The following is a 26,072-nucleotide window of genomic DNA, read 5'->3' as shown; positions in this document are numbered from 1 at the left end:
CAAATGGCAGGATTTCCTTCTTTTTTGTGGCTGAATAACTTTTCATTCTATATATATATGCCACATTGTCTTTATCCATTCGTCTGTCAATGAACACTTAGGTTGCTTCCATGTCTTGGCTGTTGTACATAATGCTTCTATGAACATGGCAGTGCAGATATCTCTTAGAGATAATGACTTCGTTTCCTTTGGATAGATTCCCAGAAGTAGGATTACTGGATCACAGGGTAGTTCTATTTTCAGAGGAACTGCCGTACTATTTTCCATAGTGGCTGCAGCAGTTTCCATCGCCGCCAACAGTTGTACACGTTCTCCATTGTTCTTGGCAGGAGAGAGCCAGGAGCTGCTTGCCGTTCCTGGTGAGTCAGCTGGCCAGCATGGAGCACTCGTTTCACCATATTCTCCTCTTGGAGATTAAGAGCATCACGGACACCTTCTCCTCCATCCTGGGCCCTCAGAGCAGAGACATCTTCCGCATGAGCAACAGCTTCACTGCCATTGCCAAGCTCCTTACGCGACAACTGGAAACCACCAAGGCCAGAAGTGACAGGTGAGCAGGGATCCCTGGGTACCTCAGGATCTGTTGTAAACCCACTGAGACATAGTACAAAAGGCTATGTTTTCTTTTGTAAGCATAAAAGTTCCCAAAGAAAGCCAAACTCACTATCTCAACATAGAGTAACTTCTGAATAAATTATGACATTTGCCAGAATTTTTTCTAAATCTGTGAAAACCAGAATGTAACCAAAACAATCCTAAAAAAAGTGTAAAAAATACGGTAAGGGAATAAGAATGTAGTGCAAATAATAATGTTTGTAGAACTCGTTTATTTATTTAACAAGCATTTAACAGTTGCTTACTCTGTACCAGGAACCCTGCCAAAAGCTAGACGTATTGAGAGATAAAACATGTTCCTTTACCCAAAGAGCTCATTGTCTAGCGAGGAGGTAAATATTGAGTGGGTAATTAGATAACAGTGGGAAGATTATGCTGATTATGATGCTGTCAAGGAGTTTGGGGAACACAGAGATCGGGGTACCTACTTATTCATGGAATGGAGAGGAATGGGAAGCTGAGATCAGGGAATGCTTCCCAAAAGAGGTGATATTTTGAACCAAGTCTTGAAAGATGACCAGATTGTACCAGGCTGGCTTTGGGGCAGCATGTGAAAGAGCACAGCACTTTCTGGAAACAGAAGTCATTTTGTCTGGCTAGGATGTGTGTAATAAGGAGAGCGACATTAGGTAACACTGATGAAGTGGTAGGCAGGGACCAGATGATGCAGGACATGACAGACCTTCTTAAGGAGTTTGAATTTTATCCTGGAGGCTGTGAGGAATCATGGTGGGTTTTTACATGTTAGGAGATGATCAGAACCCATGTTTCAGGAAGCTCACTCTGGCCCCAGTGCAGAGAACATCTCAGGCAGAGGCAGACTGGAGTCAGGTCAAAGGAAGGAAGGACAGAAAAGTGCCCACAGATATTAGCAATTAGAAAATTATTGATGATTGTAGTGAGTGAGCTGCCAGTGGTATGGCTGGACATAAAACAGGATGCCTGGGGTTGAAGGGAGAGGATAGATACAATAAACAAATCTGGTCCTTTCAAGAAGTTTGTGGAAAAAAATAAAGACCATGCAAGATGGAGGGAGGGGTTTTATTATGTTTTGCTACATTTTGAATGAGGAGGCACTTGGAAAGTTTTATGACCTTAGAAATTACAAAGTACTTTCAAATTCATCATCTCATTTGATTCTCATGATCACCCTAAGGGGTAAGAAGGGCAATTATCATCATTCCTATTTTATAGAAGAAGAAACAAAGGCTCAGAGACTGGTTAAATCTCTTCCCAAGGTTACACAGTAACTAAGTGATAAAAGATGGACTCAAATTTCAGATCCTATGCACTGGAAGGTATTCATTTATGGAGAAGGGGCAGGGCACATTTGAGACTAGCATCAGATTTTGTGAGTTTTGGGGCTAACAAATGATGCATATCATTTTCAGTCTGAAACAGCATTCCAAAAACACGAGAAGCCATCCTTACAAAATAGTGAACATTTAGTCACAAGGGTCCACTTTATGTCCAGCATGGCACAGAGCCTGGAGGTCCCAAGAGAAATAAAACAAAACGTAAGACATAAAACACCGTTCCTCAAAGGTTTCACAGTCAGTGCATGTGATGGGGTTAATGGAAGTGTGTATAGCAGGCATGAGAGACATACAGCCAGGGAAACGAAGAATGTTCCACAAAGAAGGTGAAATTTAAGTTCATTCCATGTTTATTGAGTAGCTTCCCTGTGCCAGGCATCTGCGTAGGTACCAGATTAAGTTGTGCAGTATGAATGAAAGTTCCCCAGATAAGCATCGAAAGGATACTCCAAACAGGAAGGACACTCCTCACGTGCAAAGATAAAAGAGCTTAAGAGTGTGTGACCCAGACGAACGAAAAGCAATTCGTTCATCGTGGCTGGAGTGAATACATCAGTGGAGGGTGGGAGAGTAAACTGAAAAGTTAGGTCAAAGGCAGATTCTCAGAGAAGCAAGGAGTTTGTCCTGTAAGCAACATGGCGGCTTGGAAAGATTTTAATCCAGGGAATGAACTCTGCTCCTAGCACAGTAATTAGCAGATAGTGGGCACTCAATAAATATTTCTTCACTAAAGGACTAGGTGGATGAGGAAGTGGCTGACGTGCTGGAGCCCTGAATGGATTTGGCTGGAGCTGCAGGCTGGCAAGAGAGAGAGTGACCAGGATGCTATTACTGGGGGCTTAGCAGTAGGCTCCCTCCATGGTGTACGAGGCCTGGGCTAAATCAGAGGTGGGGAACCTAAGAAGTCAGGACAGATCTTTATAGTGAGAGAGCTTGGAATTAGGAAGAATCGATTATTGGTGAGAGGTAGGGTGAGGAGAAGGGGAGGAGAGTGAATGAAAACCCAAAGATATCTATCTTGAGTGACCACATACATATGGAAGAGGATGCTGAAAACCGAGAAAAGACGTAGCAGGAGGGGAGCCCATCTGGAGGACCTCTTGGCCCACTCCACACAGAGAATATTTTATGCCCAAGATGGTCATCAAAGTCAGCAATAGCTGTTCATCTGAGGAAGCCAGATAGCAAGTACCCTTTTCTCTCAACACCATAGTTTTGATTGAGCATATAAAAATCTGTTGCTACCTGGTTCAATGTCTAGTATAGATGCCTATAATACCAGGGTTTCTAATTTTGGTGCTCTTGACATTTGGGCTAGATAATTCTTGGTTGTGGAGCTGTTCTGTGCATTCTACAGTACTTACGAGCTTCCCCAGCCTCTGCCCACCAGATGCTAGTAGCAACCCTCCCCCTCAGCTGTGACAACCAAAAATGTCTCCAGACGCTGCTAAATGTCCCCTTAGAGACAAAAATCACCCCCAGTTGAGAACCACTGCTATTTACGTATTCCATTTAAAAACAGCATTTACACAGACCCCATGACCTGCCTAGCAGCAGCCTACACATGGCAGCATCCAAAAAATCCAAAGCCAGCATCACGAAGGGATGATTTGTCATCTGTGTGCAAGCACAAAGTCACTGTTGACCAATTTTCATGATGTGGGGAACTTCAGTTTAGAGCTTCTACAGCTGGTGTTCGGGGGAGCCACCTTACATTCTGTGCTCAGCTAGCCTGCTCATTTCTTCTTCCAGTGGTGACCGGTGTGTGCGTCAGATGTGAAAGCTCGGGCACGTATTCTGGCCAGCAGTCTATCCATTCTTTCTTGCCTCTACACAGGCAAAGTTTCAAGAGGCCAGTTGACTCTCCATGAGATTATATGTGTGAAAAAGGGTTTGTATAAAGGAGAAACATGTTATACAAGGGTGTCACATTAGGCATTCTGACAGGAAAAATGATTCTTAATAAGCAGGCCCAGTCCAATTAGCAATAAACAACTTCCACATGAAAAGAAGAATTTAGGAGATATGTAGACAGGAGAAAAAAATGAGGTCTCACTGTCAAAATATGAGTCTGCATTGGGAAAATGCATTTCTCCTCCGTTTATTATTTTTCTGAGGGGAAAAAACAAAGAAAAAATTAAATGTGAAGAGATGAAAGGTCACCACTCCCTTCACATACACCACCACCACCACCATTGCCACCACCTCAGCCTCTCTCAGTTCAAAATACTTCACCCGTTTCAACCCTCTCTGTCAGTCTCCTTCTAATCGATTGTAAGTATTCGGTGGGAATCTCAAAAAGGCTGGTGTGGACAGCCAGGCTTTTGTATTAGCTGCTCATCTTCTCTAGGATGGTTGCTAGGCTTCTCTCCCCACATCTTTTCTCTGAATAGCCTTCATTGTGACCATTTAGCTTCAGTAATTTTAATCTGTGCCCCACAAAGCAGAAAGGTCCATACTTTTGTCTAAAGCATCCAGCAAAGTCTGATCCTTACAATTGAAGGGGAAATGAATAAGGGAAGAGAGCTCAAAAGAAAATTAAAGATGGATTAAATTCAAAACAGATGTCATCTAATTTACAAATCTGACACATAGCCCAGCAGGCCAGATTTTAGACTTCAGGCCAAAATTACAAGACTATCAAAAGAAAAACAATTAGCATCCTAGAGAGAATGAAAAACTGGAGGAGACGGGAGCCTCCTTTGCACCAAATGACTGAATTAATCGGGTGATTTTTTATTTGATGCACCAGGTAAGCACACTTGCACTTTTCTTGTTCCTGTATTTCAGGATGAATGTTTTTATCTAAATAATAAACCACCGGAGGCTGACTAACAGGACAGCCATGCAAAACATTTAGATTTTGAAATTAATTCTGGAGAAGCAAAAGAAAGATAACAGCAATTGTGGATTAAAAAAGAGAGGGTGGTGCTTGCTTTGGTAGCACATATGCTAAAATTGGAACGATACAGAGAAGGTTAGTATGGTCCCTACTCAAGGATGACATGCAAATTCGTGAAGCGTTCTCTATTTTTCTTACAGTTACCAAGGGGGAAGGGGTGGGAGGGAAAAACTGGGAGATTGGGATTGACATATATGCACTACTACATGTAAAATAGATAACTGATAAGACCTGCTGTATAGCACAGGGAACTCTAGTCAATACTCTGTAATGACCTATATGGGAAAAGAATCTGAAAAAGAGTGGATATATGTATGTGTATAACTGATTCACTTTGCTGTACAGCAGAAACTAACACAACATTGTAAATCAACTGTACTGCAATAAAAATTAATTCAAACATTTTTAAAAATAAAAAAGAGAGGGTGTCAAGATAGGAGAAAAGCTCTATACCTTTCACAACTGTATGAGCCCTAAGTAGCCTGCTGGGTGGCCACTAACCATTGAACCATTTGCTTGCTGGGACCCATGGGAAGCTGGGGAAAGAGAAGGTGGCTCCTGGCAGCTGTGTGCTGGCTGAGCAGTCAGTGATCCTTGGACTAGAAGACGCCTTTGCCAATGCTTGTGGTGCCAGGGACCACAGAATTGGGGACAGTTTGTCACTGGTGGTCTTAGTAGGAGGTTAGGCTTGGCCCCAACTAGGGATGGAAAGTTTGAGGGATGGAAATTGTGAAAAGAAAGCAGGGGTGGGGGGGTAAATAGGAAAAATGAGAAAAAGGTAGGGAGAAAGAGGGGCCAGGAAGAAGGCACAAGGGGAAAGCAGAGGGAAAGGAGAAAGGGCACCTGGCACAGCCCTAAGTCCCAGGCCTGGGTGGTGGTGGGGGGGTCACAGTTCCCTCAGATCCAGCTTTCACACCCTAGCCAAAGCCATCAAAGTCATGGGGGAGAAAGTTACCTTTAAGAAAAGTTTTAACACAAAGCATTAACCTCTGGCTTGATTAAATGGGTGTATGTTCTTTGGTTGTTTTGGTGGTGATGGTGATAGTAGTGATGAGACTGTGTTTATTCTTTGTTTTTAAGAATCAGGTGGGACGTGAGGCGTAGGCAATGGAAGGTAAAATATAGTCAAAACCTATTCGGTAGGTTTAAATCTAATTTCGGGATACAGGTATCCCTCACTTTTCAAAAGTTCACTTTACGCTCCTTTGCTTTGAGGGAAGACCTACATTAGTACAGTCGTCTTGATTCCAGGACCCCTCGGATACCAAAAGCCATCAATCCATCGATCCTCGAGTCCCTTTTATAAAATGGTGTAGCGCAGTTGGCCCCTGTATAGGCTAGTTCCACATCCTCAGTTTCAACCAATTGCAGATCAAAATTCAGAATTCATTCTGTGGTTGGTTGAATCTGAGGGTGTGGATGGGGGGATATGGAGGGCCAATTGTATCTGTTTTTGCTAACAGAAAGAAATCCAAAGAGGGTTTTCACTTTTACAAAAAAAAAGGTAATTGCTTCTTCACCTTATACCCATTTCAGCTTAGGAAAGGCTTCATAGGAATGCTCAGATAGCGGGGGAAACCTGTAAATGGAAAGCAGTGACACAGTGGAGGGAAGGAAATGAAACAACAGTATGTGGGAGAGAATGAAGGGAAGATAGAATAAGGAGATTATGTTCACAAGGAAAGGACTCCAGGACATCTCCCCTCCTTGGAGTCACCCCAGAGTTTTGTTTTATTCTAAATTTCATGCATTGAACATCAAAGAAGTGGATGACAGGGTGGAACAGGGGATTTGAGTCAATGTGTGTCTGGAATGTATAGCAAAGCAACATGGACTGCAGAGACCCTTTTCCAACTGTGAGACCCTTTGCAACCTGTCATTCCAGAGTTCCCATCTTGACATCTGGGAATCACATCAGAACCCAACCCTGGTGTGATACACAGTCTCTGAAGGCACAGCCCAAGAGTTTAGGAGTGATGGCTCTTTACCGAGTCCACAGCCAAACTGCAGAGAGCAGGGAGCCAGGTTCTTCTCTCCAGCTTTTCAGAGAAGGCCATGTTTCTGAGTCTGATCAAGCTTTTAACCAGCTCCTACCATGTGATGGGTTCAGGTCTGGGAGCTTTTACTATGTTATATTGTTACATCGTCACAACAACAACACCTTTTAATATATATTAGGATTACAGAGGCTTCATACTAAAGCATAGTGGAGAAGACTTTGTGGATGGGCAAGAACAAAGTAAAATTCTTTTTTTTTTTTTTGGATGCGTTGAGTCTTCCTTGCTGTGTGCAGGCTTTCTCTAGTTGCGTCGAGCGGGGGGCTACTCTTCGTTGCGGTGCTCCGGCTTCTCATCGCAGTGGCTTCTCTTGTTGCAGAGCACGGGCTCTAGGCGCACGGGCTCAGTAGTTGTGGCTTGCGGGCTCTAGAGCACAGGCTCAGTAGTTGTGGAGCACGGGCTTAGTTGCCCCACGACACGTGGGATCTTCCCGGACCAGGGTTCGATCGAACCCGTGTCCCCTGCATTGGCAGGTGGATTCTTAACCACTATGCCACCAGGGAAGTCCCCAAAGTAAAATTCTTTACCCAGCCCCTACTCACCTCTAGGTTCATGGTAGTTCTTCGAGGGGCAATAGTGTAAATGCCCAGACATCAGCTCATAGAGTTTTCTTTCATTTCTTCCTTTAGTGTAGTCCAGTGTATCTCAAATTGTAGTGTGTACAAGATTTACAGTGTTCACAGTACTTCATTAATAAAGGAATTTTAAAGGAATGTCAGGGGTGACTTGCCTGTTCCTCCCCAAAGTGATACCACACTAACCTTTATTATTACCTCCTATCAATAGAATGCCTTGTTTGTGCCTCTCTTCCCACTGAAGGCTGCTCTTATCCAGGACTCCAGTTTGGTATCCCTTCCCCAGGAGGTCTTCCCCACCCACCCATGCCCATGGTGACCTTCTCTCTTTTGCCCTGCTACAGCTCACATTGCCTCTCCACTCCTCCACACCTGAAGTCCTGCACTGAAGTGCTAGGCATCTTTCTGTTTACCCTCCAGTCTCCCCCAAACTCGACAGAGCTAATATTCATAGCCTATGCACTGTGGAAGGAAAATAGAGTCTTAAAAGTGCTTACAAGAGCTCCCACTTTTTTAGGCAAGACATGTTTATACAAAGAGAAATTGATTCTTTGAGAGCAACTGTTGGCTCAAAAAATGCACATAAGGAGGTTCAGGACCATAATTAAAAACATGTGATGTTCTGGTCAGTGTTGCCCCCTGCTTAGGAAAAGCTGAATGCAATTTCACCCCACCAAGGTAACCAGAGTTTTCATAAAAAACATGTATATGTTTTCAATCTAGGGAGGTCTAGGGTGGTCACTTGTATAAAAAGAAAATTGGAACAACCATTTGTGGCAGTAGCTGTGGTTCTTGTTACTCCTCCATGTGTAGGGAAGGAAGGGCTTCGGTTTTTTGCCCCTCTTCTTACTGAAGAAGTTAAGTCTGTCATGTGGTACCATTTACGTTCCATCTGCTGTTCATTTACTTCCACCATTTGTCCTTCCTTAAAGCAGCATTTATGGTGATGTGAAGGTCTGGAAAGGTATTTCAGGAATTCATTTATCAGCAAGAGAGGTAGGTGGGAGACAGCATTACCAGCTTTGGAGCCCATGAAACAGCCCCAGGGAGCACAAGGCCGCAGAGGGGCTGGCTCTGCCAGTGTGGACAGCCCTGCCCGGAGTGTGAGCGGCACAGTCACACCTTTGCCGGGGGGACCAGGCCCCTTTCCTGTTTCACAGCTGTGTTCAAAACACAGGACACACAAGAGAAAATAGCTTTTCATCAGGCTTCTGTGGTTTGGCTTTCCCTTTCAAACAAGACAGGGAACAGCAGAGCTTTAGTCTGGAGGAAAGGAGAACCTGTGCTGTGGGAGGAGAGGTGAGAGGGACTTGACCCTAGACGGCCCCTTGTGGGAGGGGTGACCGCTGAGGATAAAACAGTTCTACTTGGGCTTCCCTGGTGGCGCAGTGGTTGAGAGTCCGCCTGCCGATGCAGGGGACACAGGTTCGTGCCCTGGTCCGGGAAGATCCCACGTGCCGCAGAGCGGCTGGGCCCGTGAGCCATAGCCGCTGAGCCTGTGCGTCCGGAGCCTATGCTCCGCAACGGGAGAGGCCACGACAGTGAGAGGCACGCGTACCGCAAAAAAACCCAAACAAACAAAAAGAAAAACAGTTCTACTTGACCCTGATGACCCAGCTGTTTGCTATTTTCATTCCCCAAAAGCTCCCTGTTCCTTTTTGGTATCCATCATAATTGAACTCTGAAGTTGCTATTTGCATGCTGTTTCCTGAGTTTTGAACACCTTTCAGTTTTTGTTAAAGGGGACACCAGAATTTATTTTTCAGACCTCTGTGAAGGGTTGCTCAGTGATTATATGTCAACTCCGTTCTGGTGTGTTCCCACAGGATGTTACTCGGCGGCATTAGCATATAATAATTCTTGTTGGTTACTGTGCTATCACCAGTCCCAAAATATGTATTGCTTCTTCCTGTGGTAGAGTCAAAGGCAAACTGAAGGAAACACCTACTGAGAGGCAGGGGGAAGAGGGTATGAAGTGGGTGAACCCTGGAGGTGGATACTTGAGTTTAATGCTGGGTTTACTAGTTGATCTTCAGTAAATTAGTCAACGTCTCTGTGTCTCAGCTACTCCATCTGTGAAATGGAGATGGCAAAGGGCCTGCTTCACTAGTAGAATGGGCAGACCGGATGAGGGGATGTATCAAAAAGGATAACCTAACCATTGCCCTGCTCTTCCAGTATTAAACGATGGTGAGTGACAACGTCTTACCTTTTTCCCTCTTCAGGCCCAGTGGTTGCATTTCATGGCAGATACCCTCCCCTTAATCCTCATGGCCAGCCCCCATTACCTGCTCACGTTCCCAGAAAAAAAGTTAGCCTAGAAAAGGAGGAGCGTGTTGTCTCTACAATTCTCACTCCTGATTCAGAGTGTTCTGATGACATTACTATGTTACATTTTTGTACTCTCTTATAATTTTCAAAGTGCTTTTGTAACTTGTGCCACATCCAGATGACAATTTATTAGGATCTGTCAGCCTTCTGGTAAGGCTGCCGCTCACCAGGTTTGCCCATTCTAGGCTCGGGAGCCTTGACTGATGATTCCGGGTCCATCTGAACCAGTATCTGTCAGGGGCAAAAAGTGAAAAGGTACCTTTACCTCAGAACTGATAAAGACCCTGGAAGGCTTGAGAAGGATAAAGCTATGGAATGTGAGGGAACTGCATACAGTTTACCACACTCCAAATAACACACAGTTATTTATTTACTTACTTATTTACTTAGCTGCGTTGGGTCTTCCTTGCTGCGCGCGGGCTTTCTCTGGTTGTGGCGAGCGGGGGCCACTCTTCTTTGCAGTGTGCGGACTTCTCATTGTGGTGGTTTTTCTTGTTGCGGAGCACGGGCTCTAGAGCGCAGGTTTAGTTGCTCCGTGACATGTGGGATCTTCCCGGACCAGGGGTCGAACCCATGTCCCCTGCATTGGCAGGCGGATTCTTAACCTCTCTGCCACCAGAGAAGTCCCACACACAGTTTATTAAGTCTCACCTCACTACAGAATTAGTGAAACCCCTGGCAGCTTTGCTTGATTAAGGGAAAGTGCCTCTGCCCTGGTCTGCTTAAGATTCTGTTCTTTCAGTGCCTGGGCCAGTGCTTCTCAAACTTGAATATGCACTGGAACACCTGGGGATTGGGTTAAAGTGCACGCTCTGATTCGGCAGGTCTGGGATGGAGCCCGAGACTCTGCATCTCCAACAGCCTCTAAGGTGATGCTGATCCTGCTGGTCCAGCAGCCTCACTTTAAGCAGCAAGGGCAGGGGCTTTGCACTTTTTGCTGATCTTTTTCTGTGTCTCATTCCTTCTTGTGTTGGTTTAATGAAAAGAGAACAAATGACTGAGCATCTGTATTAGAGTGATCACTTCCTCGTATCAGGACTTTTAAACTTTTGTTCTATTAGCAGAACGTTCTCTCTCCATGCCTGCAATTGCTCAGAATTCATCCTTGAAGTACAGAGATTTTTTAAAAATCGACCATTTCTATATCCCAGTCCTTCTATGCTCACACAGTAGGGAGGGTTGCTCTCCTATAGTCCATAGTCTTTAGGATGCTGCAGAGGTAGGAGGGACTGTATGGTCCTTCCTGGCTTAGAAAAAGAAGAAGCTTATCTTCCAGGTTTGGTATCACCTGTACAAGCTGCCTTCTTTCGGTATCAAATGTCCACATTGGGCAGTAGCCACCTAGAGTTTTACCATTTGACATTTTCATGCCCATTCTGTATTGGGCTACACTGTCAAATCCATTATCTTGTATAATGTTTTCAGCAATCTGGTGATACAGTATCATTGATCCCATTTTTAGATAACAGAAAAGTCATAAAGAGGTTTGCCTGTCACCAACAGGAGATTGGAGTCATAAACCTAGATCTTTTCCCTGGAAGGCCATATTCAGTCTATTTCCCAGCCACGCTCTCCTTTCGAAGCCCCTAAAAAGAATCTTGTTGTGGATGAAATAAACCATGGAGTCATTTCATTTCAGCGAGTTCTATGTTCTGGTGCCCATATAACTGAGCACCTGCTGGTCTCTGCTCTTGTGCACTGAGGCAGTCAGGGGCAGAAGAGAGTACCAAGAATTTGGATTCAACATTGTCCTTTCCCTTAGTATTCAATTTTAGCTTTTCCAGAGGCATTACTCATTTCAGTTCCAAAACAGATGACAGTGCCGTGGAGCTGGGGGATCATCTCTGTCATTCTTATGATGATTGATGACCCAAGAAACTGCTGAAGAGTAGGGAACATAACATCCTAAGAATTTAGGACTCCTATGTGGATTTGGTCCATCATATTCTCCTACTTCTCCTCTAACAAGCTCAACTCTGCAGGATACATATCCTGGGCATGGGATCATAAGCCAAGCTCATCAAAAGTTAACTAATATTATTTTTCTTTGATTTAAGGAGCCAGGAGGAGAGGCTGCCAACCTCTCCACCTCTGTCAGCTTTATAGTCTCATCTCCTAGCTTAGTGAGAGCAGTGAACTGCCCAAGGACCAATTCGTTTCTAAGGGGGAGTCCCGCTCACACAAGAGGGAGATAATTAGGACTTCCCCTGCCCCTCCTGGGTATCCCTAGAGATGCTTTGACAAACTTTACCTTGGCAATAGACACCAAAAACTGTTCAGACTGGAAATCATCTGAGCCTCTTGTAATGTGGCATGTTGAGTTAAAGCCAAGTTAATATTTAGGGGATTATAGAACTCTGACAAAGATTTCTGTAAAATTACCTCTGGAGTTAAAAGCAACAAATGGAAAAAAAAATAACAACCCCCTTGCATGAGCCCAACTCCCTGGCCCCCACAAATAAATGTAAACAGGACCGGGACCTCCACTCTCCACCCATACTTTCACATTTGTGATGCATTTCTTTGCTCTAAAAGGAATGCAGAGTTTCTCTCTCTAAAAGATTTTTGTTTTTGAACAATTCTCTCCTATTTATACTAAATTTAAAAACCAAGAGAAGTCAAAGAGCAGTGAGTTTTTTTTATAAATTCAAACTTCTACCTACTATTTTCTGACCTTTCAACCTATTGGAACAAAAACTTCTCCTAATTCTCTGCCAGCAAAACTCTGTGACAAATCCAGGTGGATTGATGGTCAGTAACAGAAAATTCTCTCTGGTCCATCTTGTGGCTTTGGCTACCTTGGAGACCCTTCATTACCACCCCTATCCCATGACTCCTGTGTTACAAAATCTCTAAATCATAAAAACAAGAAAGATCGTGTATAAGAGAGAAATTCTTTGTGGTGAGAAACCTACTCATCAGTAACACTCATCAGCCTCATATCTAGAGATTACTTTTCTGGCCCAGACATTTTATTGTTGCTTCTTTACTTATTTAGTCCTTTGCAAATCCCTCTTTTCACTCCTACTCTTGCTCCTTGCTTCTCTCCACAGTTGATATTTACCAAACGACACTGCCCCATCCCCTCCTCCCTGTGAGTAGGGGGAGACCAGGACCAGGAGAAGCAGCCGGTGCTTCACAGACATCTGGTAGACCTCCAGAGGGTTTTTTGTGGGTGCAGGGAGCAGGCTGGCTTCAGAGATGTCGGTGGTCTCAGTTCATTTATTCTGCAAACACTTCAGGTACCTGTGAGTGTCAAGCACTGTGCCAGGCACAGGGGAACAAGGATGAGCATTATAGTTCCCTACCCATTGAGCAGCAGGGATTTACCCAGGAATAGGGTGGCCAGATGAAACTAATAGAAATATAAGACATCCCGTTAAATTTCAGGTAAAGAACAAATAATTTTTTAGTATAAGTATAATCATTTTAGTATAGTACAATACATTTTTTTACTATGTCCCATTAGAGACATACCTATACTAAAAAAAATATTTGTTGTTTATCTGAAATTCACATTTGGCTGGATACCTGGCAACCTGCCCCAGAGGCACCTGACCTAACCCTCTTGGGTCAGCGGATGTCTAGGGTTAACCCATAACTTCTTTCATGCCCAGAGTCCCCTCAGGGATGCTGTAAGGCAATCTGAAGGTGAAGGAAAGCATACTCCCAGGTACGAGAGCTCTGACTCACACAGTCCATGGTGCTTAACAGCCCACACTTGGTGACTGGAGACAGGGGCAGGGAAAGGGGGCTGAGTGACTGTCCTCTCCTAAAGTCTGATGCTGTAGCATTCTCCAGGGGACATCAGTACCTTCCAGGATATGGAATATTGATCTGCCTGCGTCTAGGCCATTGGTGTTTTCTTTTTACATTAACACAATGCCTAGACAAGGACAGATAAAGCTTCCAGAGGAGTAATAATAATAATAACAATTAATAATAATAATAAAATTTAACATCTCCTGACTTCCTGTTTTGTGCTAGGAACAGTGCTTCACACCGATTCTGTCATTTCAGCTTCCCAACAACCCTATGAGTTAAGTATAGTTATTATCTCCATTTTGTAGATGGGGAAATTGGTATGAAGAGGACATGAAATAAAAGATATCCATAAGTAAGAAAATTTTATTTAAAAAAATCAGAAACTGATCCAATAAAATTATTGAGGGAGATTTACTATAATCATGTGAAATTTGAAGTTTTTTGGAAGAAAATGCTATTATTTAAACTGTTGTTATAACCCAGAGCTTTATGTAGAAAGAAAAAACTAGTAAATGCATAAGAAACTATACCTCTAACAACTTGTATGTTTTGAGATTTAAAAATTTGTTTAATGCTCAACATCTGATATATACATATTGGGGTATACTTTGTGCTTCACAAATTTTTAAGTTTTAATAATCCCAGCTATAGAAATTTCTAAAATAAAGTTCAAAAATAAAGGTATCTTTCATTTTTGAAATGTGATTAGGTTCCAAGGAGCCAGAGGAATACTTTAGTTTGGCGACTATACATGGACTAACATAGATAGAAAATAAATACTGCCCCCAAATTTCTCATCTTGAGAAGGATCTTTTAAAATTAACCTTTGTAATCATGATGGTTTTTAAAATACCATCCAATGACAGCACTATCTTGATTTTATTTGGAATAGGAGTAAAAATTCAGCTTTTAGAATCTTCTGGCTGGAAGACGTAAGAACCTCCCATGTGTTTGTGGGCAGCCAGTATCTTATGTGTGTCAGAAAGGGAAACGTGTTCAAGATGAGCATTTATTCCCATGCGCTAGTTCTTGAAATCTACTCATGTATATTTCACTCAATCATGGGATGGAAAATAAGTTTTTCATTATCTATGCAAAACCATAGGAAGCCTATAAAAGTTATATTAAAAATGCATTTAAATTTTCTCAGAAATAGCTTATTACACAATAAACAGTGTCCTATTACTTAATGTATGATCTACTCTCCTTCCCAGTTTTCACCTTCAGCATCTCTCCCTGGGCTCGACTAACAGGAGGACTCCAACCCCTGAGGACCCAAAACTAGGAACCCTCCCTCAAGGCCAGGACCCCTCTCTGGGCCAGTAAGAAAAGCTGCAGGATCCAACCCTTCAACAATGCCCACCACAGACATGGCCCCAGAATAGGTGGAAAGTAACTGAAAAAAAATCATCAGCAGCCCCTCTATATTGGTTTTCCCTAAAATAGCAGTGCCGCTAAGAAAACCGAAATTTTATTTTCTCACCCTAACTTAAGAAATATGACAGGTTTACTTTGGCCCTTATGGAAAAATAGCCATATGTTTGAAAAAGCCAGGATTTTTCTGTGAATTTGAGGCGCTTTCCCTCAACCTCTAGGAAAAATACGAAAACCAAGTAAATACACACAGACAACCAACAGAATTCTTAAGCCATCTTGGTGAATGGATTCCTAGAGATTATTAACCCTTGTGTTTATAAGGAAAGAATTAATCCTAACCCCAAATTATATGATTGATAGTGATTATTAAATTGAAATTAAAGTAGCTCTAGTCTGGCTCGATATTAGAAGGCAGGTAAGGGAATATAAATGCATACTACTTTTCTCTAATCATTCAGCACCTCAGTGAGCATCAGTGAGCTATTTCTGCAGCTTGTCTGTGGGATCTTACTCTATCTAAGCCACTGTTAGCCCTCAGAGAGGTAACAAAGTTATTTCACAAATAGCCCCTGCCTTAAAGGAGGTAATTTTAATGACCCACAGAGTGTTTTATAAATTCTACTATGCAAGATATTTGGAACTATTAATGTCATTCATGGAAAACCTCTTTCCTCCAACATAATAAAATTCAGAAAGATTTTTCTTGCTTCATAAAATGGAAGAGTCCCACTGATTTCCTTAAAATAACAAAACCATGAGTTTACATAGTCCATTTGAAATGTTCTTATTCTAATAATTTCAGTACAAACAGATCAGCATATATAAGTTTTCTAGAAAATTCCTGGCATGAATTTCATATGAAAGCATGCTTTGGAAAGCTAGATAAGAATATGGTAGATGACCATAAAAACTGCTTTTCATCCTCTGAATCCTTCAAAAGGATTTCTAATACAAAGTTGCCATAAACACCAATGTTTCTAAACTTCTGGCAGAATACACTGTAGAAGCATTTTCAAAGACCTGTGTCCATAGTAGTTACTCAATAAATATTTGTCAAATGACAAATTAAAAAAGTGAGCATGTACAGTTTTCAGTTTTGAATAAGAAGCAGTTAGCAGTTAACATTGTTCTGAAGGGTATATGTGATGAGCATCGAATGCAATGATTTTCATTCTTTTAGGAGAAAACTCAGCACTGAAATCGAATTTCTTGAGAAGCTGGAAGAAGCCAGCCTCACTGTTGATGAAAATGAAGATCATGAAAAGCTCCAGGTTAAAATACAGGCTTTTGAAGAGAAAATAAATGCTGAGGGCAACACCCCTGGCTCAATCAGAAGATATAGTTTGGACCAAATTTCTAAGGAGGAAAGAAAAGACATTAGATTTAATAGGTATAAATTTTGTTTGGCTGGTTTTTAGAATATGTGCTTCATGTTTGCTATTAGTTTTGTTATCACACTTTTATTAAGTGGTTTTTAAATATCTTTTACCTATAGCAAAATTCATCCACAGTGCTTTCGTTATCCAAAGAAGCTTGCTATATTAAAAGGAGAATTCAAATAAAAGTCACAAACCTATGGTTTATTTTTTTAAAACACTTCTTAAATATAAATATGCTGATATTGAGAATGACTGTCAAAAGCTTTTCTTGATTTCTGATGAAAAAGCAGAAGCAAAAGTAGAAAAAAGAATATAAATATGTAAGTTCACCATTTCCCAGGCACTTTTGCCATGAAACTGATTTTTAAATCTTTGTTTTGGGAGGTAGCCTAGATCTACAAAGGTTTAGCTTATTACATAATGTGTATGTTTTATCAAATTCTGTTAATAGCACCAATTTTCAGTTTCACACTCTAGAGGAAGTAACTTTTGCCCCAGTGTTATTATTCTTTCTTTTTCTTGTCAGTAAATGGTAGCCCAGCTTCTTTACCTGCCTCAGCCTTCCCTTTGTTTGTATTGTAGGTCAAAGAGTTTGGCTTTGCACACCGCGCTAACGAATGACTTGAGTTCAGAGGATGGGGAATTTGTAGAGAGTGGAGATACGCCAGCCAGCATCTCTCTTTCAGAAATAGACCCACTTGGCCAAGGACATGACAGGTCGCCCTTTAAGGGAGACACTGATGGATCACAACTGGTAAATTCTTCAGTTTCACACCCAAGTATTATACATATAGAATCTGAGAATTTGCCAGAAACAGTTAAAGAAAACTATCAGGAAGAAACTCCAGATACAACCTCAAGGCCTGTAGAATACCATGATAAGCTCTATTTGCACTTAAAGGAAAACCTCAGTAAAGTGAAAGCATATGCTGTGGAAATGGGAAAGAAGATTCCAGTCCCTGACCAGTGTACCATTGAAGGTAAGTGACCTGAACTCACCAAACTTAAGAAATTTTAGGTATCGCTAGAAAAAACAAAAAAATAAAGCTCCAGTAATGTAAATCACCATACCCTTCTGGATCTTTTGCAAAATAGATAATTTGAAAATACCCTTACATTATTTTAATTGCTTTTTTTCCCCAGTAAGTTTAATCATCTTTTTGATTGCATTTGAATCTACCTAAATCTACCAACTCTGATTTTTTCAAACCTCAAAATATATTGTTTCTGGTTTCCCATTCATAGTGTTCAGGAAAATTCTGGAAAGGGATATGTGGCCCCCAAAATAGACTCTGGGGTAGGTGTCCAACCAGAGGCATTTTCAATCCACATAATCAAGCAAGAAAGCTATGGGCAGCATTGAGCTCCAAGAGATTTTCCTTCTATTCATTCAACAAGCACTTATGAAGCAGCTACCGTATGCCAGGCACTGTGCCAAAGGTTCAGTTATGAACCAAACAGATGCACTCCCTGATCTCTTGGAGGTTAGACTATCGAAAGAAAAGATCGAAGCCATAGTCAGGAGGTGATGTAAGGTCAGGAGCCAGTGAGAGTGTGAGCTAGTCAGAAAACAACAGACAAAGTAAGAAAAGAATGTCAGGGCCGGAACTTCCCTGAGGTGCCCCATTTAAGGAGATGCCAAAAAAGCTCAATAAAATTTTAAGTAAAGTCAGAATTAGTAACAACATCTTGCCAAGCCATAATGAGCTGAGGCAAAAGGAGGTAAGTAGTAATATTGAGCATGTCTTTATTTACAGTTTTGATATTTTGTTTATCATGGACTTTTTGTATTAATTTTGATTTTTAAAAATATTATTTATCTTGACTACTAAATTTTCTGGTGCTCCTTTAAATTCTGTGCCCTAGTCCTGGCCCCGGGAAAGATGATGGGTTGGAGACACAGGTACTAAAATGGCAGAGTGCCCAGGGCAGGCTTACCCTTCTGGTAGTGGGTTGAGCAGGTGTGGATGGCTGCAGGCACTCTCGGGCTAATTAGATCTTTCCTACAGTCACTCTTAAGCAGCAGCCATGTTCTTCCCTTGAGATTTAGATTAAGGTCCTTGCCCACTCCTAGGACATAACATCTTTTCACAGGTTTCAGCTCTCATAGAAAAAGCCAGGCAGCCTCTCTTCTAGAAAGAAACACAGCTGAAGGATGGGGAATCCAATTTATATTTACCCACCCACTGACCATCATCCCCTTTCATGTTGAGGTACTAGGAGGGTTTTTTCATACCCTACTTTCTATTCCCTTCTCCCACTCCATATCAGAGGAAGGTGGATTCTCATGCTACCAAAGGAAAAGGGCGGTTCAAGCATTTTGTAATGACAAATATTACTGTTTAGCATGTTTGTATAGAATCTGACATTTTTATTTTAAAAAACTGAAGTATAGTAGATTTACAATGTTGTGTTAGTTTCAGGTGTACAGCAAAGTGATTCAGTTATACATATATATGTGTGTGTGTGTATATACATCTTTTCTTTTTCAGAGTCTTTTCCCTTATAGGTTATTACAAAATATTGAGTATAGCTCTTTGTACTATACAGTAGGTCCTTGTTGGTTTATCCATTTTCTATATATGTATTAGTGTGTATATGTTAATCCCAAACTCCTAATTTATCCCTCCCTCCCCCTTTCCCCTTTGGTAACCATAAGTTTGTTTTCTATGTCTGTGGGTCTATTTCTGTTTTGTATATAAGTTCATTGTGTATCATTTTTTTTAGATTCCACATATAAGCGATACCATATGATATTTGTCTTTCTCTGTCTGGCTTACTTCACTTAGTGTGGTGATCTCTAGGGAATCTGACATTTTCAAAAGTGTTTACATTAATTTATTGATTAGCCTTCTTAAAACTCTTTTTTGAAATGGTAACAATAAAAGTGATATTGCTCCTATTCAATATAATTTTGGATAATTAAGTACACCAGGACTTGAGAATGGCTAAAATCAATACGACTGAATTAACACACTCTTAACAATTGCATGCTTCACTAATTATCTATGTATTTAACACACATGTTGGAGAATTTAGTATAAGAAAGGTTAAGTGAATTTCCCAGTTTGACAGAGGACATCTGTAGCAAATATAAAGTTAGATACATTTTCATCTACTGGAATCGTTTTTGTTTTTTAAGTTTCGCTTAAATCATTAAAGATGTACTATACGGTGAGGTTTAATCTTGTGAAAATGTGAAAGAAGTCTGGCAGAGTTACTTCAAGCATCTGGTTGTCAAAATGATATTTCTTATGGCCTTGAATTCTTTTGGGAGATTGAGAGTTAACTAGGTGACTTGGGTTTTTTTCACAAAATATTGAATGAATCCATCATCTCTACTTAAAAAAAAAAAAGTTTTTTCTTTTCATGTTTTCTACCAAGCATGGCCTAGAACTGAGAATGTATTTTTTTAAGTTGACATTTTGGATTCATTCATGCTTTTGTAATTTCCTGGAAGTTCCTGGGAAATGCCTTGCACTGAGATATGAGTGAGGGATTGAAGATTTATATGACTCACTGTAAATACATCCACGGAGAAGGGACTGGTACTGACTGCAGGGGACACATTGTTATTATTTCAGATTGTGTAAACCACTCAGCAAAACTCCAGCAGTCGTCTGGCTGACACAGTTTTGCTTATTGTCGTGAGATCACTCGGCTCAACAATATTGTGTTTCTTTCCTTAAAAATTTAATGAAGAAAGATTTAGGCTTAGGATTTGTGTTCTGTTTAATGTATTGTTGGTATAAAAGAGGGATATTTAGTCTTTCTTGCTAAATTATGCAAAGTAGTCAAGAAACATAGAGGAGAACCATAAAAACCACTTCCATGCTATTAAAAAGACAAATAAGCCAGCAGGAAGTAAGAACAACAACAAAGAATTAAGAACAATTATAGACTGTGCTAAAAGGACATGACAAAACAATCCTTTAAAGAAGTTCTTTTTATATTGGTTTGAATCATATGAAAAAAACTGATGTTCAACTTCCTTATTTTGACTGACAAAAACATCACTTTCATATGGTTCAACATAATACTTCAGTAATAAAATATGTTGAAAGAACAGGAGCCTCATAGTCACTGTACAGCAGAATTCAGTATGTGGTGAATCAAGTCACAAATAGCATTCTTGTCCTCAGTCAGCCATCTTATTACTGCATGATATTGATCACAGTGGGAACAGGCAATGGGCAATAGATCAGCACAAATCTATCATCATATCTGGAAAAATTGTCAAACCCCAGGTCTTATTGAAGCTGGGTCAGCAGTTCATTTTGGGTATGAAAGCCTGTTATTCCCTAGTCAGTTATTCTCTCCTGGGCTCCACTGACCTCTGGCATAGGAGCAGGTTTGCCAGCCACTGAAAGTTAATGTATTCATGTGCAGAGTGATAGTCTAATACCTGCCTGATTATGTTTACATTAAAGACCAGAGGAATTTTGTTCATCTGCCAAGGGGTATTTTAAAAATCTGAATCACTGGTATTCATTTATGTGAACAAAAATGATTTAGAGGTTAAAAACAAAGCACATGATATTGAAATAAATCCTTGAAAATCTGGCCCATCACTGGAGTTCTATAAAGGAAGATATAAAATCTTACAAGAACCCATCAATGCTGCCTTGGTTCGCTTTGAAGTATTTCCTGATTGGGTGAAAATACATCCCATCTGTAGAGCACATCAGCAAAGCTGACTTGCAGAAAGCTAATTTTAAAGCTGGTAATGTGGTTCTTTCTCTAATAGACCCACATGAGTTGATTTTTCTTGACTCGAACAGATATGAGAATATACAAAAATAAAATACAGCTCATTGTAAATATCAAGAAGCAGGTGCTGTTTTCATAATTAATTATAAATAAGGCTTCCTTATTGAAATTTTGCATGTAGTCAAGTCCAGCCTCATATTGGGATGACCGAGGAGACAAAGCCCACACCAGTCTTTTACCTCTTTCTCCTCAGTTGGTCCAATCTGGAGGATAATGATAACACTGATCCACTTAATGGTTCTGGGGGAGGTTTCTTTCTTTCTTTCTTGTTTAGAATAGATTGGTTTAATCCTAGGATTAGAATCATTTACCCATGGGAAGAGTTGTAAGATATGCAGGTAGAGAAAAATCCTAAAGTTTTTCCACACAATTTGAGAGGGAAAACAACAAAATAGGAAGATGTCACAAATTCTCTGGAACCTCATTTCACCGATGTGGTCCACTGAACTCGTTTGGAGAACACTTGTTAGGGAAAAAATTTTCTAGAGAATTTTTCTTGGTGCTTTGGAATTTATCTTGGTGCTTGGTGCTTGGAATTTATCTTAACTGACCTACTCACCTGTTCCCATTTCTCCAGAGTGGATTTGAATCAAAAGAAGACAGGTAGGATGGTGGCAGGGTTCTCCCCTTCACTTTCTCCTGCCACACACATCCTGCTTTCTATAATCTACATTGGCCCATGAGAAACACCCAAATAATATGAAAAGACCCCTTCTGAACTCCTCTATCAAGTTAACATCAAGTCACTGCCCTTGTTCATCCCCAGCCAAGAGTAGCTGTAAGGCCTAGACAGATACCATGTCACTGGTAAGGATGTTATGCACTTAAATCCACAACCTAACTTGTTCTACTAGAGGGCATCAGATAACTTTATTTCTCATTAGTTATATTTTCACAAGCTCTTATTAAAAAATAAAAAGTTTGATTTCCTTTGCACATTCAGATAAATGACTAAAGAAAAATGCCCTAACTGTGCTATTGGACAAAGAAGTGTGCTGCTTATTTGCATACTTGCATTTGGTTTACCTGATATTATCTATGGATGAGATGTTTATTCATCCAGCTAGGAAACAGTGCAAAGTGAGATTGATAAGCACGTTTTGTATGGAAATTGGGAGAAATTATCTGTCAGTAAATGAAATGAGTCAACTAAACTCTTGAAATGGTTAGTTCCTCTAATATAGTGTCCACCTTGGGTAGGTGTCTAATGGATTTAAAGGGACTGTGCTAATAAATAAACAGAAGCAAAAGTAAGTACATAAACTGAGCAAAAAATGCATAGGAGTGCCTTGCAGTATATCTCGCCCTAAAAGTAGCCACATTAAAAGAAGAAGAAAGAGGAGGAAGAAAAGGAGGAGATAGCTAGGAGCAGAAGTAGTCCGCTGTGACATATTTCATATTCCTTAAATATATACTTCTAAATGTATTATTTGTAAAATAGAAGGCTATATGGCATTATACTTTTATGTCTGTAGTGAGTATTTTTATCTTTTTTTTAGGGAAGCTCATACTCAGAGATTATTTTCAGTCTTCTGTTATTGTTGTTTGGGGACTGTCTTTACTCCAAAGCATACAGTGGTGGACAAAATGGTCCTGAGCCACTGATGGTCCCCGGCAGAAGGGTACATTCCAATCCAATTTGCCACAAACCAAATTTCAGGAAAGTGAATGTTATTTTTTTTTATTTACTTTCATTATGAAACTGGCAGTATGTGCCCTGTAGGGAAACAAAATGGTCCCTAGATATCATCAAATCTCATTTAAAAACTGAGCAAATCTATATTTCTGAGCTCTGTTGTTGAAGAGCTGGTAGCCAGGAAACTGGGAAGAGATTATATGGCTGGGTAAAGGGTTTTGATATGACAGAGGAAATGGGTGGGTGGAAAAAAGATAGTTTCCTCTTGTTTGCTCCACATTAACCATCAAACTTTAGATGATGGAGGATTTTTAAATGTTTTTCTAAAAACGGAGGCAATCACACAGTGGGCAATCAGGAATTCAGGTGTTTGATAATTTGGTGGCATTTATTTGTTACAGTCCATTGCCATAGAGGTGCGTATTTACAAAGAGCAGATGAGTCTGTCTAAAGCAGACAGAGCCTCATGTCACATATTGGCAGACCCACTTGGGGTCAGTGAAAAAGAGCTAATTAAAGCATACCAAGTCCCTGGGTTTCCTCTGTCAACATTTTTGACCTGTCCACATTAGAGACCAGTGAGAAATTATAAAAGGCATTTTTTCTTTTTATAATAAATGATTCAGTGGACTTTTAAAAATAGTTTATGGAAAATACTCATTTTTAGATGAAATATTCACATCAATTATCAATTATGCCATCATTAAAATAGGCCACAAATTCAGGAGACATAATGCCATTGCAGAAACTCCGATTCTGTTTCTCATATTAAAACCCCTAATTTCCAAGTAGCCTTTTCAGATTGGCTTTTTTCACCTAGTAATATGCATTTAAGCTTCCTGCATGTTCTTTTTTGTGGCTTGATCGCTCATTTCTTTTTAGTACTGAATAATATTCCATTGTTTGGATGTATCTACCATTGTAGTATCATATAGACTAGTTTTACTGCCCTAAAAATCCTCTGTGCTCTTCCTATTAATCCTATTAATTCACCCATTAATTCTACAAATATTTCTGAGTGCCTACCACATGCCAGCATCATTCTAGGAACTGGGAAACATCAGTGAACAAAACAGGCAAATATCCTTGCCTTCACAGAGACTGTTCTAGTAGGAAAAGACATACAATAAATAATAGACATGATAAATAAATAAAGTATGGTGGATGTTAGAAAGTGATAAGTGCCATGAAAAAAGTAGAAATAGAGCTGGCTAAGAAGAAACAGGACAAAGAAAAGGATTTACATTGTGTGTGTGTGGGGGGGGGGGTTCTAGAAGGACACCCATCAAAACTGTCACCACCGGTTTTCTCTGAAGAATCAGATTGGATATGGGAGTGCAAAAAAAGAGAGGGAAAGAGAAACTTGCACATTTTAAAGTATACATTTCTTCAAGGTTTGGAATTTTGTAACAGTTTTATAACAACAATTTTGTAACTCCCTTCAGTAAAAAAGAGACATGCTGATAACTTGGACCCAGGTGATAACTCCAGACTCCTCAGAGTCCTGTCTGCCCAGAGTCTATAGAATTGAGTTGAGGTCCTAACTCTGCTGTTGGGCAGCTCCAATTCCTCCAACAGATTACTTGATCTCCTGTGACACCAGTTCCTCACATTTATCCCAAGAGTATATTACAAGGTCATGAGATTTCAACCTGTGCTCCCTGAAGACCATTGGGGCCCCTTCAAAGGGCCTCGGACACCCCATCTTTCTTTCTCTGCCCTGCAGACAGAGCACCTCTCATGTACCTGGTGTTACACGTTGGTCTTCCTGATAGGCGTTTAAACCAAGAATTCCACAGCTTAAAGAAACTTGAAAAGCACTCAGCTGCATCATTTTTAAGGTCCTTTTTTAAAGTGCCTTATGTTCTAAATTAATTCTAAGTGTCTTATGTCAGAGCTGGCAAAATGTAAAACGTTCGTTATTTGACAACTTTTTGTTTGTTTGTTTATTGAAGTATAGTTGATTTACAATGTTGTGTTAGTTTCAGGTGTACAGCAAAATGATTCATTTTTATATATAAACTATATATATATAGTTTTTCAGATTCTTTTCCATATAAGTTATTACAAGGTATTGAATATAGTTCCCTGTGCTATACAGTAGGTCCTTGTTATTTATCTATTTTATATACAGTTGTGTGTATCTGTTAATCCAAAACTCCTATTCCCTCCCCCCACTTTCCCCTTGGTAACCGTAAGTTTGTTTTCTGTCTATGAGTCTATTTCTGTTTTGTGAATAAGTTCATTTGTATCATTTTTTTTAAGATTCCACACATAAGTGATATCATATGATATTTGTCTTTTGGCCACATTTTTAATCATCCTCAACTTTATTGCTAATTTTATATTTCTAATGTAAAGTTAAACACTTTTCTTTTATGTTAATTTTCTGTGCTTTGTCCAGATATCTGTATCCGTCAATTTATAATAGTTTGTTGGGAGAAAATAAGCCAGATTGTTAAATACTTTTTTTACCTTTTTTTTTTTTTAATTGATGTATAGTTGATTGTTCAGTACTTTTGAGGCCTGTCTCACTATCTGCCCAGATTTATCAGTATCTATCAAATAGCCAATGACCAATCATGATCAGTAAATTAGTGCATTGTGTCTGTCCTAGCTGGTCTATTTCTATTCAAATTGTTTGGTTTACCTTACTTAACAGAAACCAATCTTATTTCAAATTGTGTAGAAAGGAGCCTACAAAAATATATAATAAAATAAAAAGACATAATTTGCTCAGTTTAAGGGGAACAAAACAAACATATAGAAATAAATCCAGTAGTTGAGTTATTTTTCAGAACTGTATCCCTGGAAATTTTCACAGTTTCTAAATGTGGTTTGCAAATTTATTTCTGAGCATTCTAGCGGCCATAGTAAGGAGGGAAATAAAATTAGTTTAAAAAAATCTGGAGTGTCCATAAGTAAAAATATGATAATTGCTCATGGGGGAAAAAAAGATAGCTGTTTATTTATTTGGTTGATAAGGCTGTGCCCAGTGAATCTAGATCATCAAAAAAGGTATTTACATTATGCAACAAACAGTTAAACACAACAATAGAGTAGTGGTTCTCAACTGGAGGCAATCTTATGGCCAGATTGGGGACTTTTGGTTGGGGAGGTGTGAGGTAGGTGCTACTGTCATCTAGTGGGTAGAGGCCAGGGATGCTGCTAAACATCCTGCAGTGAATGGATAGCGCCCCCCGACCCCCCGACCACTAAAACAAAGAATTTTTCAGCCCCAAATATCGGTAATGGCTCAGAAACTCTGCAACAGAGCCTTGTTTCTCAAAATGTGGTCCCTGGACCAACAACATTGACATCACCTGGGGACTTAGAAATTCAGATTCTC

At 40.3% G+C, this 26,072-nt stretch overlaps 1 protein-coding gene and 1 non-coding gene across 5 annotated transcripts in view; both read left to right on the top strand.

Moving 5' to 3' along the window:
* VEPH1 (ventricular zone expressed PH domain containing 1) overlaps nucleotides 1–26,072 on the top strand; it is a 215,166-nt gene that overhangs the window by 105,228 nt on the left and 83,866 nt on the right. For all 4 annotated transcript variants that reach the window (XM_024740169.1, XM_024740167.1, XM_024740168.1 and 1 more), the window contains exons 7-9: nucleotides 330–550; nucleotides 16,119–16,328; nucleotides 16,900–17,297. In XM_024740169.1, the coding sequence (XP_024595937.1) occupies nucleotides 330–550; nucleotides 16,119–16,328; nucleotides 16,900–17,297 (829 nt within the window). The remainder of the gene's footprint in view (nucleotides 1–329; nucleotides 551–16,118; nucleotides 16,329–16,899; nucleotides 17,298–26,072) is intronic.
* On the top strand, nucleotides 4,860–4,966 carry LOC112396443 (U6 spliceosomal RNA). Its single transcript, XR_003002568.1, has one exon. It is a non-coding gene; the product is annotated as a U6 spliceosomal RNA (small nuclear RNA).

This window comes from Neophocaena asiaeorientalis, unplaced genomic scaffold (assembly GCF_003031525.2).
Source record: "Neophocaena asiaeorientalis asiaeorientalis breed wild unplaced genomic scaffold, Neophocaena_asiaeorientalis_V1.1 scaffold50, whole genome shotgun sequence".
Lineage (NCBI taxonomy): Eukaryota > Metazoa > Chordata > Mammalia > Artiodactyla > Phocoenidae > Neophocaena > Neophocaena asiaeorientalis.
Note: the sequence above shows the minus strand (reverse complement) of the source record. Positions and strands in the feature narration are given on the sequence as shown.